Raw genomic sequence first — 13,498 nt, 5'->3', positions numbered from 1 at the left:
AAGAGACTCGAGGGACGAGGCTAGACACATTGCACCAAATCAAACGGCATATGTAGACTGGAATAACCAGACGCTAGAAATTTGCACTCGCTTGAGACTGCTGGCTTATTTCGCCGAACATAACTGATTTGAAATTGGAGTAAAAACGGAAACGATTGAATGTAAATCAGTTTATATACATTCATATTACATTATTATATGCGTTGCGACCCACTTTTGTCAATTTCTAGGTCCCAAATGTTAGCGATTTAGCTCCTTTAAATATATGTCCAAATTTCATTAGCTAAAAGTCCAATAAAAACTTCACAAAGACAAAGATAAATGAATTTACGCAGATAGTAAATTAAAAAATATTTGCCATAGCATGTAATATAAGGTTATTTTGTACCAATGTAGAAATATTTTTAGAAGGGATGAAAACAATGCAATTACCTTTATTCCCTTTCTTCTTTACGGTTCTTATATACTATTCAAAAAAAGTAGGGGATATTTGATTTTTAAGTGTTATTAAAGTCACCTAATGAAACTGACGAAGAAACAAATGACAAAATGAAATGAAGTTCACATTCATCGATTTATTCCAAATGATCGTTAGACTAAGTAAGGCACAGACTGACCATTATAAGGGTAAAATGATACCCGGGGTCAAACAGCAAAGTTACCACAGCATCACAACCAAGTCAGTAACGGGTAAATCCTCCTCTGTTTGCCAAACAAGCATTGATCCGACGTGGCATACTCCTAATGAGACGTCTAAGGTCATTTTGGTCCAGATTGTCCCATTCCTGTTGCAACGCAGCAGCAAGTTCTTGGACATTGGCAGGACGTTGTTGACGTTGACGTAACCTCTGTCCAAGCATGTCCCAGACATGCTCGATGGGGGAGAGGTCGGGACTCAGTGCTGGCCAAGGTAATGTGGTGATGTTCTGTTGTTGGAGGTAACCTGTAACGATCCTGGCCCTGTGACATCTTGCGTTGTCATCCTGGAAGATGAAACGGCGGCCATGACGTCGTGCGAACGGCACAACATGGACTGCCAAGATGTTGTCCCGGTAGTACTGGCCTGTAACACGCCCTGCAACAACATGTAAAGCCGTTCTTCCAGCAACAGTGATGCCTCCCCACACCATAACAGAACCACCCCCAAATCGATCATGTCTGATGACGTTAACGTCTTGGAAGCGCTCGTTTCGACGACGCCACACCCTCCTACGTCTGTCCAAAAAATCAACAGTGAACCTTGACTCATCTGAAAACATCACATTGCTCCAGCGTCGATTATCCTAGTGTTGACGATCCCTACACCAACGACGTCTTGCCTGAATGTGATGATCTCTCAAACAAGGGATCACGCGAGGACGTCGGGCGCGAAGGTGACCCCTATGCAGTCGATTCCGAATCGTCTGGCCACTCACTCTCACATCAGTGTCTGTTTGAAGACGAGCGCTGATCTGATTTGCTGTGATGACACGATTTCTCAAGGCCAAGGTACGGATAAATCGATCCTGGGCTTGAGTTGTCGCCCTTGGTCGACCTGAGCGTGGTCTGTCCTGTACAGATTGTGTATCACGGTATCTGGACCATAGCCTGCTTATGACAGACTGAGAAACATTCATCGTCCGCGCCACAACCGCCTGTGTTGTGCCTATCTGTAGCATGCCAAGGGCACGTAACCTTTCATTTTGGGTAAGCCGACGCATATCACAATTTGTTTTCTGGTCACTAAAACAATTAAACTGATGTTTCCACCCTGGAATTCAATGCCACAATGACTGTAACATTCAAAGTCAGAGTCGTGCAAATCTTGGGTTGGACCCCCATGATGATCCCAAGCATCACCTGCATTCCATGCGGTAGCTATTGGTGGAAATGTTTCTTCTGTTAGGTTCTATAGAGACTTTTTTCGTAGTCATTTGCATATTTTAGTATTATGCCCCCAAAATCAAATATCCCCTACTTTTTTTGAATAGTATATTTAACAATACATAATAGCTGACATTTATAGATAGCTGGTAACAGCCGAGTTATGCACGAGATTTCAATGTGTTTATTAATAGAGCAGTGGGTGATGTCTTGGGTGGTTATAGTACACACGCAGAAAATAAACAATGACCAAAAACAGTAAAGTAATGCTGATTGTTGAGTATATCAATATATAAAATACGGATTATAAAAAGGAAGAAAACGAACACCGACTTGAGAAACAACTGATTGAATCAGATTGCGATGAAAGAAATATTGAGATAGATCCGATACAGAAAAAAATGTATCTAATGAGGTACTTTTTAGATTTTCTTAAGATACAAATGCACTGTCAAAAATGAGTGCAATTAAAAACTATAAACAGTGTTAATAAGTGTAAAGTTTACACCACAGCTAGTAACACTTTCCCAGGGGCAACCAACTAAAAGAGCTACACCCAACAAGTGTAACCGATGACCACTGAACACCTGGACAGGTGTAATTGTGGGGTGTTTTTGATGAGCTACACCACTACCAGTATTATACTGCAGTTACACCAAAGGGTGTAACTATTATTGGGGAATAATTCCCACAACCGTGTTAATTTTAAACCGTTTATTGGGTTACAAATGTGTAATTGATATTGTTTTTAAAATGAAATCATATATAGTTGCAGTTGGTTTCGGACCTTAATTTCAGCATTTCGACACATTGGGGATTCAAGAATACTTTCAAACTATAAAACTTTCCATATAATATTAGGATTGCTTTAAACAATTGACGTGTTTGCGCCCAGTAGCTGTCGGTCTTCTAGTCTTTCAGTATAGCGCTCTCAAGTTTTAACTTTATCAATATCTCTTTTATTTTACATTGGCTCAATTCATTAGTTTTTGTTTTCACTGATAATAATAGTTTTTTTTATTAGCTAATATTTCTTTATTTCGAGGGTATTTACCAAATCGATTGTAATTGGCCGAGAAATTTTGATGTGAACCTTTGTTATAACATCAATTGCCTTTAAATATTCCGACAACTATTTTTGTAAATCTATAGGTATAATTGTATGTAGATACTAAGTTCTGTTAACTATCAAGTGGTTAACCCCATGGCAATATGATTTCTATATACAACTCAACATAAGCAATCTATTCAATACAATAAACAGACTCCACAATACCGCATACACTGTATTATTTAAAACCCTCGAGATTCGTCCTGCTTATATTGTGAGTAGAGAAGACTTGTAATAAAAAGTTAAAATACTCTATTAGATAAAGTTATATCATTTACATAATGCCGTGTTGGGACTATTGACTTTTTTATATACCCAATTAAATGTGCTTGTATTAAAACCATTTTGGTCCAAAACTATTCAAATAGGTCAAATATAATATATGACCGATTACAGTTTACATTGGTTTCATTGATTGTGTCTTACGTAAAAAAAGTAATAACAATTCCATCATATTCGTACAAGCTACAGTTTTTATTTATACTCCGATATGCGTAATTACAATAATATTTACATCAGAAAACAATACATTTTCCATTTTTGGGATATATATGTTTAAGTGTATTAGATATAAAATATTAATAATTTTCGTATAACCCAGCCCAATTTTATATCTGTATGCGCCTAATTAATTATAGTCTTTAAATTGACAATTTGAGATATTTGTGAATGATCTGTGTCTTCAATCGTCTAACCTATTTAACATCTTTGATAAAATCTAAAAAACCTTATAATGTCTTCTTCTGAAATAAGAAATGTATTATATTCGTTCCTGGGACGTAGCGATGTCCCTAGAAACAGTTTTCATTTTTCTATATTCCGCCAACAAAGAGATAACTACGGTACCTAACAAAATCAAGTTTTAAAACATTTTTAGAAGTCTCCAAGACTGAAAACAGTGGATCAACTTGGCATTTCTAGTTCGGCTATGCCATATTAAACAATCTGGCATTTTGAAGACGTTACAAATACAATTAATAAAAATGGTGATTGCAATGGGCTCCGAGAAGTTTTCTAAAATTGATTGTCATTATTTATCTTTTTCTTTAGAATACAGAAACAATTGATCCTTTAACAATTGCGTCTCTAATTGTAGGCACGCTCATTCTACACCGACGTTTACAAGAATGGGGTTTATAGTCCAGCAGACTACGTCAATTGAGTGTATATAACACGCGGGGTATACTAATGTTATTAAAATGTGTTCAAAATTTGAATAACTGGTTTATACTGAACTGCAGCTCGTTGGGTGACGTATCTATTGTTTAGGTGATCCGCCCACACTACTTCCGGTGTTCATTTTATTGGCCTAAATATTAAACTTTCAAAACAATGGTTTTTTTTCTGTAATGTAAATTCTTTATAGAAAAATAACAACGAAAAACACATATACATTTTAAGAATCGGCACCACCCAGTGTCTGTAAACATGTTGACTCCTGTAGGCAATTGACGTCTCAACAATATACGTACATGAAGAATATTAATCACAGACCATTGATTCCTATAATATTATAACCGTACTATTTAGTATGCTTGGTGAAACATTGCCATAGCCAAACTGATTAAGCTTTTGACACCAATCATTCGGTGCAACCGTTATAAGAACAATGGCTTGAACTTTGACCTCTACTCACAGAATCAATCGGGTAACCTTTAACCTGGATGGGTAGAAATTAAACGGCATGATATTCGATTACTAAGCACCATGTACGTATGTAGCCATTAGTGCCAAACAATCTGAGAATTGTTGGGAACGGTTGAGAATGTAGACGATCATTCTTCTGTAACCCAGTTAACAAATTGGGCTAAACCCTAATACGCGATTTTTTCTTATATTAGATCATCTCTTAATGCCAATTAGGCTGTGTGTAATTGGGAGTTGTCATGTCTACATCTGCATTGGACATTTGTAAAAAAAAGCAAAGACCAAATAAAAGAACAGATACTTCAAAATTATAAAAAAAAGATAAATAAATAAAAAAATCCGCTTTTCCCATCCATTTTTTTTCTGATTTTGGCGATTGCTTTTATAATCCGGTATATACCAAATTTATACAAGGAATGAAAATTATATTGTTTTATATCTCCATTGTACATCAAAGCTATTAAAAACTAATTCAATTTGTTTCTATACCCGCAATGATCTTTAAATACATGTATATAAGGGTAGAGAAGTAAGAAACCTTTATATCCTGTTGTTCCAATACCTTACCTTATTCAGTAATTAGGAGATTATTTCAACTATGATATATCTAAAAATTAATTACATTTATTTTTTCGGTAGGAGTGATATTGCCTCTTTAATTCATGCAAGATCGAATGTAATTATAATTGACTTCATTCAACTAAAAATTTGTAATCTTAAACCATCACATATATAATTTAAAATAACATCAAACTCGTCTAAATATCCAAATTGCTTCTCTTCACCAATAAATCACAACACTGACCTACTTAGATGGGAAAATTACCCAAACATTATTTTAGTTCCGTAAATGGGAACTTAAAACGTTTATGTCCCAGCTGATTCACAGATTTAGCAGAAAGTTTGAACATAATTTCAATAGCCAAAACAAACTAAACAATCATTATAACCAGTCAGAGAACATCGCTCCGGGCTAGTATATCTTTAAATATAAACTGTACATTTCATACGAGTCATCTTTTCTACCAGAAAGGTAAAATTAAGAGTATCCCTTTGAATATATAGACATTAAATGATCCAGAAAATAAATATCAAGAATACCCTTTGTATTGGGTACACTTTATCATGTCTTCTCTCATCTAAAACTTGTAAATGATGAATGAAAACTGATGTGTGGAGAATAGACATTTATGTCAAAAGCATTTCATGGTCTTTAAACCCAGTTAAGAAACACATTTCGGACAAATTTCTTTTTAAAAAAACAGGCTTACCTCTGTTTCTGTGGCCGAGTCGTCTGTCTGCATACTGGACTGCCTCCATTAAATCATGTTTGCAATGTGATTCTCTTCTGTGAGTTAATCAATAGACAACTAGCACGGCTTTCATCTCTACATTTCCCCCATGCAACGTGTTCCAGCATTCGTCGACTTATAATGGTGACACTTGCCCGATTCTCTCCTCTGCCATTCACCAAGAATTATCCTCTATTATAGCGTGCAATTATATCAATACCGCCGTGCTATTCAACTTGTCAATGTATGTACACAATGCATGTTTACCTTTAAGTCATCTTGATGGAAAAGGGAAAAGACGCATCACCGGCAAGATATTTAAAGGCATAACATGGCAGCAAGGCCGATATGATTTCAACTTTCCTTATTTTTCTTTTCATAAGTTTTAAGTGGACATTTTACTCTCATAAGATGGGATATTGGGTAGCTAAAATGACTCAGTAAAACGAAACCAAATATGCGTTTGCTTTCTCAAAATGTACTTACAAAACTACTTTAAAAGTGTCAAACACGATATAGCAATGAAAGACTGAATGATGAACAACAAACCAAGCATCCAAAACAATGAATAGCCTTCAATTGTAACATCTAAAATTTCCCTTGGCAACAAACGTCAGAAAACCATTTTCTCTCTGACTGGAGAAGTGGGTGGCGAATTGACCAACGGCTGTGTTTTACATTGGAATACATGATTGAATTCTCTCCGTTATTCTACTTGAAAGCATGTCTTCCTAGAAATATGCTCTTCAAGAGTTAATCAAGTTTAAGTTCATATCCGAGGAAGGTCGCTTTAATATCCATTTCGCTATTGTGCATTGAAAAATTCATAACTTCAATAAAGGATTATGTAGGTAATAGTTTTGTATTAATCTTGATATTAAAGTTAAATTTTCGTACATAATGCATTGTTTTACTTTGCGAGTCAATTTGATGTTTTCTTGATTTTGGACTGTGTTATATTCATGTGCTGTGTGTCGTGATTTATTAGTAGTTGCCTATATGCTTACACTTTATAGAAATCGTGAGACCATGGTATCTTAGGAGTTTTACCAGGAAAAAAAATGTTAACATCTCACAGACATCTTTTAGCGTGCATTCTTATGATTATTTTCTCGGTTGTAGGTCCCATCCTTTCTCGTGATTTGCAATCGATGAGTAATAATAACGTGCGCTGTTAAACCAATCTCTCTAACCTCATCTGTATAACTTTTACTGATTCATTTCGATGAATTTGGAGAGCAGAAAGTTATACCTGCTGCGTTGGACATATACTCTAGTATTTCGAGTTAAAACAACAAACACAAATGTAAGTTATGGATTGAGAAATTTAGCATACGTGTTCAAGTGAAACAAAATGGATCATATTTATAATGTTAGATAATGCACATAAATATCGATTGATTACCATAGGCTTGAAGAATGTTACATTTTGATTCACACAAGTCTTATAAGTTTGAAAGTCAATTGCCCACTTTTTATACATCTCAAACAGGGAGAATAATTCGTCGTATTGCATCCCACAGCTTTGTTCAGTTTGGCCTCTTTAGAATAGTATCCCGCCCCCACGCCCCAATTAAATAAAAGAAAATACAACAAATACAAAACAACAGCTATACGTGTTTTGGCAGTTGTTCAAAGAGAGAGAGAGTGGAGGTTTAATGCCCACTCGACACAAACTAGGTCATTTAGGGACTAACGTATGGTTCAATTTCATTTCACTAATTCGCTTTCGCGATGCAGAATTGTGTTCAAATAAGAAGTATGCCAATTTTCATGTCGATCGGACATGAATTGACAGAGCCTGGGCTTTTTCGAAGAGCGTCACGCCAAGAAGAAGAAGAACAAGATGACTAGTTCCTGGTCCAAAAATCCAACGATAAAGATAACTTCATTTTTGACCCATATCAAAGAGATTTATTCATAGAACTGGCCCATATCGTTTCACGAGCCATAGAATTAAATAAAAACTGCCTAATCACAGATTGACAGGTTGTGTTAGTGGTTTTATTCCAGTTCTACAGTAATATACGAATCGGTTTTAATCATGTGTAGTTTTTGAGATTATTATCTATAAATTCAGTACTAAATGTTAATTCCTTTGGCTTTGATTTATACAGTAATTGCAGTCGATTAGTCTCGCTGTCTTCAAGAGATTGAGAAGATAGTAACTGATTATATATATTTTCTTGATGTTAGTATCTAGAAGTAATTATTCCGAATTAACAACCAATATCAACTTTTACAATTTCTGTATACATGTACCATGTTCCTGAAGCAAGGACTGCGAGTTTTACAACATCTAGTCGTTGCTAGCGTAGTTCGATATTCTCAAACTTTTAGGTAAGTTATCTCCCTTTACCACAGATATATGATACAAACACCTAACGGAATAGATTCGTTTATTGATAAAATTGTTAAATCGTGATGTTGAGAAAAAGGTGAATTATGGGTGTATTTGTAAGTATCTAGTTGTTCGGGTGTACAAAAACATCGACGTGCACGTAAACGAAACCGTAACAGTTGGAATTCGATATAAGAATTTCATCAAACTTCCTGTTGGTAGGGTATGAATAAAAAATATATTGATTAACTTAGAATCATATGGAATGTCAAAGTAATCTTCATTTTTTTCCCGGACAATATTGTAAACTCATTTTCAGACAGACGAAAAACACTATCCTTTAAATCTGTTTTAACTGTAAAAGACCTGGACTTCTCCCTACATATAAGGAAGATTCGCTATATTTAGCTTCATAAAGCCTCTTACAAAGTTAAATAAGTGGGGATTTAAAACATTTAATTATACCTTTGAGCATCTTTAAAACATTCTCAAAAGGAAAGGAGGAAATTTCATTAAGAGATACATCTTCGTGTATCTGCAGGAGAGACTGCACACTGAGGTATAGAAGTGTTTACATTATAAAAGTTGACATTGTTGCACAAAATACCTAATAATATCTCTGGCAAATGGTAAAAGTTCATTTACAGGATGTAAAAATATAATCCACATTGAGAAAGTAATCCTTATACGGCATTTAGTAACTGAACATATGATATAAAACACAAATTTATATGGAAAGCAATCACTGGGTTTATTTCACACTACGTTTCAACAAGTTCCTCTTGTCGTTGAGAAAGTACTGATACACATGTAGATTATCAGAAATAATATCTTTTATAGTAATCCTTTAAAGTAAATAATGAAAACATCCTATATTCGATGGCTTTCCATCGCTCCAAGTCATTTAATCCCATAGGTTGTCTTGTAAAATCTCAGAGATGCTAGTTTTTCCGGAAATTGACTGATCTGGCCTTGTGACAATCGACACGTTTATTTTTACTAATTGTTCCAGTTAGGAAATGCAACAACCGTTTGACAACACCCGGGTACACTAAATGCATGTAGTCTAATAGAAATCCTGTCACACAATTAATACCAACGTTAATCAAAGTTTATTTATTTTTTTGATGAACCTTATATGCAAATCTATTAAACATTTCATCACTTCTTAGCGTCGGTGTTTGAACAGTATTAAATACAACCCTCCCCTCCCAACTTCCTTTTATGCTGCATCTTTGACATGAAAAGTAAGAATTATGACCTACGGTATACTTAAGAAATGCCCTTGCAGGAGCATCACATACAAATGTTTTGATAACAACAGCAAAATGTTTATCTGAGAAGAATAAACCATTCTCTTTCAAGGTAAAATACTCTGCCAAAAATTCTTTAAGAAAGTCATTGACATTATTGGGCTTTGTATCTCCAATCCAGAGAGCAATTATAAAAGGCGCCAAGTTAGAGAAGCAAGCAGGAATTGACCAAAATTGCTTTTTGCTTAACTTATACAATAGTATACCATCAACATTTATTAGTAAAGAAATCTCATTTTCACAGTGAAAATCCTGGTTTTCAGATAGTCAATCAATAATACCATTCTCAATTTCAAAGTATTTCAATAGTATCAATTGGCCTTTTTAACAATGGTCTACGACTAGAGAGCTGTCTTTGCCAGACCCTCCTTCCTGCAACACTGACAAGAGGACACCACACCGGAAAATACCGAGAGAATTCATAAGTTAAAAACGTGATTTTTCGTACAACCAGGGGTCATAATCCAGGAATGCGCGAATATGCGCGAATATTGACAGGAACCGAGATCGTTGGGTTGTAAACATACAGTTAAAGTTTTATCAAAATCGGATAAACATTGTGACCTCTAGAGACTAAAGTGTCCACAAGCTTAAAACGTGATTTTTCGTATTATCAGGGGCCATAATTCATGAAGTTATGGTCCGATACATGCCAATATCGAAAGGAACCGGGATCTTTGGGAGATAAAAATATATTTTAAGCTTCGAATAAAACATTTGTGACCTATAGAGTGTCCAGAAACAAGTTGTGGACGGACGTCCGCACAGATGGAGTCCGCACAGATGGACGGACAGGGGCGACAACAATATACGTCTAGAGGGCCCACAACCTTGGGATAAAATACTTTTACACTATTTGCGTACGAGGTCCGGCCATTTTGTCGGGCAGTTTTGGTTCGATTATTATGGAATCGAATTCAACCGCCACTAGGGTCTAATGGTGATATATTTGAATGGTTTTTAAAATCGGGTAAAATTATGACCTCTAGAGAGACCACAAGCTAAAGTCGCGATTTTTCTTACAATCAGGGGCCATAATCCGGGAAGTTACAGTTCGATATGCGAGAATATCGCCAGGACCCGAGATCTTTGGGTTGTAAACATACATTTTAGGTTTCATCAAAATCAGATAAAATTTGTGATTTTTCGTACAACCAGGGGGATTAATTCATGAAGTTAAGGTCCAATATAATCTAATATCGAAAGGAACCGAGATATTTGGGAGATAAACCTATATTTTACGTTTCGTCAAAATCGGATAGAAAACCGTGACCTGTAGAGTGTCCACATACAAATTGTGGGCGGGCGGGCAGGGGCGACGACAATATACAGGCAAAACAAGAATTAGGCGCCAACTATATGGCGATAGGTGTTGCTCTGGTGTCCAACACAATACTAGACCACTGGGTGGGGTATATTGCTATGTTGTTTGTTTACGGATACAGCACAGACAAACCATAACTCCGAAGTAAATCAAAATGAAATTTAACGTCCTACTGGGCCAATGAAGACGGGCGTATGCCATGCAGTGAGTTATGAGGGAAATTCCATCTGTCAATGGTTCTATTTCGGTTTGTCGTACTGCCCGAACGACTAAACACCAGCCCTCGAATTTAGTTATTGTGATATGCTCTAAATAAAGTGAGATGACTCTTATTTAATAACTCCATAAACCCTTTATTGTTTATCCCAGATCTATTGTTGAGAATGACAAAGATTTTTTCAGACAATTATTGTAAACCCTTCCTGTATTGCTACACCCCCTATTTCGGAGCATAGAAATGTCTGAATGAAATGTCTGACCCTTCGTTGTCATATTTAGTAACAATTCTTATCAATCGAAGTACATAAGATTTTTTAGGCGCACTTTCAACTTGCTCTACGGACAACGGTTATTACTCGAATATCTTACACAAACATACTTTCACCATAGCTGCTGCTGCATCTGACAAACGGAAACCATATTTGTGACTGTCGTTTGTCTGTCTGTCTGTCTGTTTGGGGTTGGCGGCTACACTAGGTCTGCCCCGAGTCTGAAATTTGGGGTATAGGGCTAGCTCGGACCGGGGAGTAACATAGGCCAGGTGGCGTTAGTCTACCAGTTCCGGTTCCGGAGTTATGACCCACGAGCGAAGTCTGTCTGTTCGGGGTCAGCGGCTACACTAGGTCTGCCCCGAGTCTGAAATTTGGGGTATAGGGGTAGCTCGGACCGGGGAGTAACATAGGCCAGGTGGCGTTAGTCTACCACTTCCGGTTTCAGGGTTATGACCCGCGAGCGAAGCCGGTCCATTCGGGGTTGGCGGCTACACTAGGTCTGCCCCGAGTCTGGAATTTGGGGTATTGGGGTAGCTCGGACCGGGGAGTAACATAGGCCCGGTGGCGTTATTCTACCACTTCCGGTTTCGGAGTTATGACCCCCGAGCGAAACCGGGTAACCTGCTAGTAAAACATAAAAACCACCAAACATAAAAACAAACAAGATTTTAAAAAATATATCTTTATGTACCAGTACTTCAACAATATAAATATTTACTAAATCTGTAACTAAATAAATATGCTATATCGATAACAATATAAATATTAACTATATCTAAGAATATAATTTACTATATCTAGGTTCTAAATCTAAGTAAAAGTAATATTCTATTCTATTATTCAACAGAACAAAATGTGTTTGGGGAATAAATTTATTTTTTATTTGAGGAAAACATGCCTTCGGGCGGGGTTGTTAAAATGTCCCGGATTCGAAATTCGGCGTGGACTGAAAAGAACCTTCGGGATTCTTCAAGCCTGCGACTCACTTGCCGAGGGCTAAGCATGCGGAACTGACAAGGAAAGTGTTCCTAGTCGCTGGAATGGGACGATAAATCGACATCCACCCGTGTACACTAGCGTGCACGTAGAAGAACCTTGTAAGTTGAAACAAAAGATGAGTGGGTTGAGATACTAGTCAGTACGAAATTACCCAAACTCACATTTCACACATAGCCATAGTAAAAACAAACAAAGACTTTATGTTAGTCCCAAAATAACATGAGTGAAGTAACAATGAGACGTTAAAGGCCATATGTGGGAAATACACTCACACAGCAGCTATGTCTCAACTATAGCTTATCTGATATTTGATGCTAGAATCCCTCCTCTGATGACCCCATGCCTCACGTCAAATCATAAACAAGCGGGTCTACAACCTTGGTATTATATACTTTTACACTATTCGCGTACAAGGGGCGGACACTTTTGTTCCGATTTTCATAAAATTCGAACTCAACCGTCATTAGGTTATAACACTGATATGTTTAAACGTTTTTTTTTAAAATAGGATAAAACTTGTGACATGAAATCAGAAACAATGTGCGCACAACAGAAACAATTTAAACCAACATAAGAAAGGTCTGTACTATAGTGCGAATCACTAGTAAATCTCTAAGAAGTAATCAAACAACAATACTACAAACAACATTGTCATAAACCTCATCTTCTGTTATCTATCTGGTTGTAAGCTGTAACTGACAAATGTTGATCTTCACACCCTACAACTTACCCTTTAAGATAAACTAGAGACGTAGATTGCGAGAATATCAGAATAAAACAAGCGGAGACGTGGATCGCAAAACAAACAACCTCAACAAATCAACATTGTCACATACATCTTCTGTTTGGTCACATGTTTCAATCTGTCGATTATAAACAAATCAGACAGAAAGTGGATGGTCTCTAATGCAATCTGGACTGCAAGAATGACGTTTCATAATGCCAATAAACTCATCTGGTATATAGCATGCCGGATGGTAGTATAGTTAGTAAATTAGTATGTTACCAGTAGTGACCTATATACAAAATACAAAAGCATTTATTTACACCTGTTTCAGCTTGTGACCGGAATAGAAATCTTCACAAAAAGTCAATGTATATCGGAATCAAATCATCA

General features: G+C 36.5%; 1 protein-coding gene across 1 annotated transcript in view; it reads right to left on the bottom strand.

The window, feature by feature from the left end:
* Nucleotides 1-6,026, bottom strand: part of LOC126822520 (transmembrane protein 151B) — a 70,582-nt gene extending 64,556 nt beyond the window's left edge. Inside the window, exon 1 of the mRNA XM_050551459.2 lies at nt 5,893-6,026. Within this exon, the coding sequence (XP_050407416.1) occupies nt 5,893-5,925 (33 nt within the window). The 5' untranslated portion in view covers nt 5,926-6,026. The remainder of the gene's footprint in view (nt 1-5,892) is intronic.
* Between the last annotated feature and the right edge of the window lie 7,472 nt (nt 6,027-13,498).

Source organism: Patella vulgata, chromosome 5 (genome assembly GCF_932274485.2).
Source record: "Patella vulgata chromosome 5, xgPatVulg1.2, whole genome shotgun sequence".
NCBI classification, from domain to species: Eukaryota; Metazoa; Mollusca; class Gastropoda; family Patellidae; genus Patella; species Patella vulgata.
Note: the sequence above shows the minus strand (reverse complement) of the source record. Positions and strands in the feature narration are given on the sequence as shown.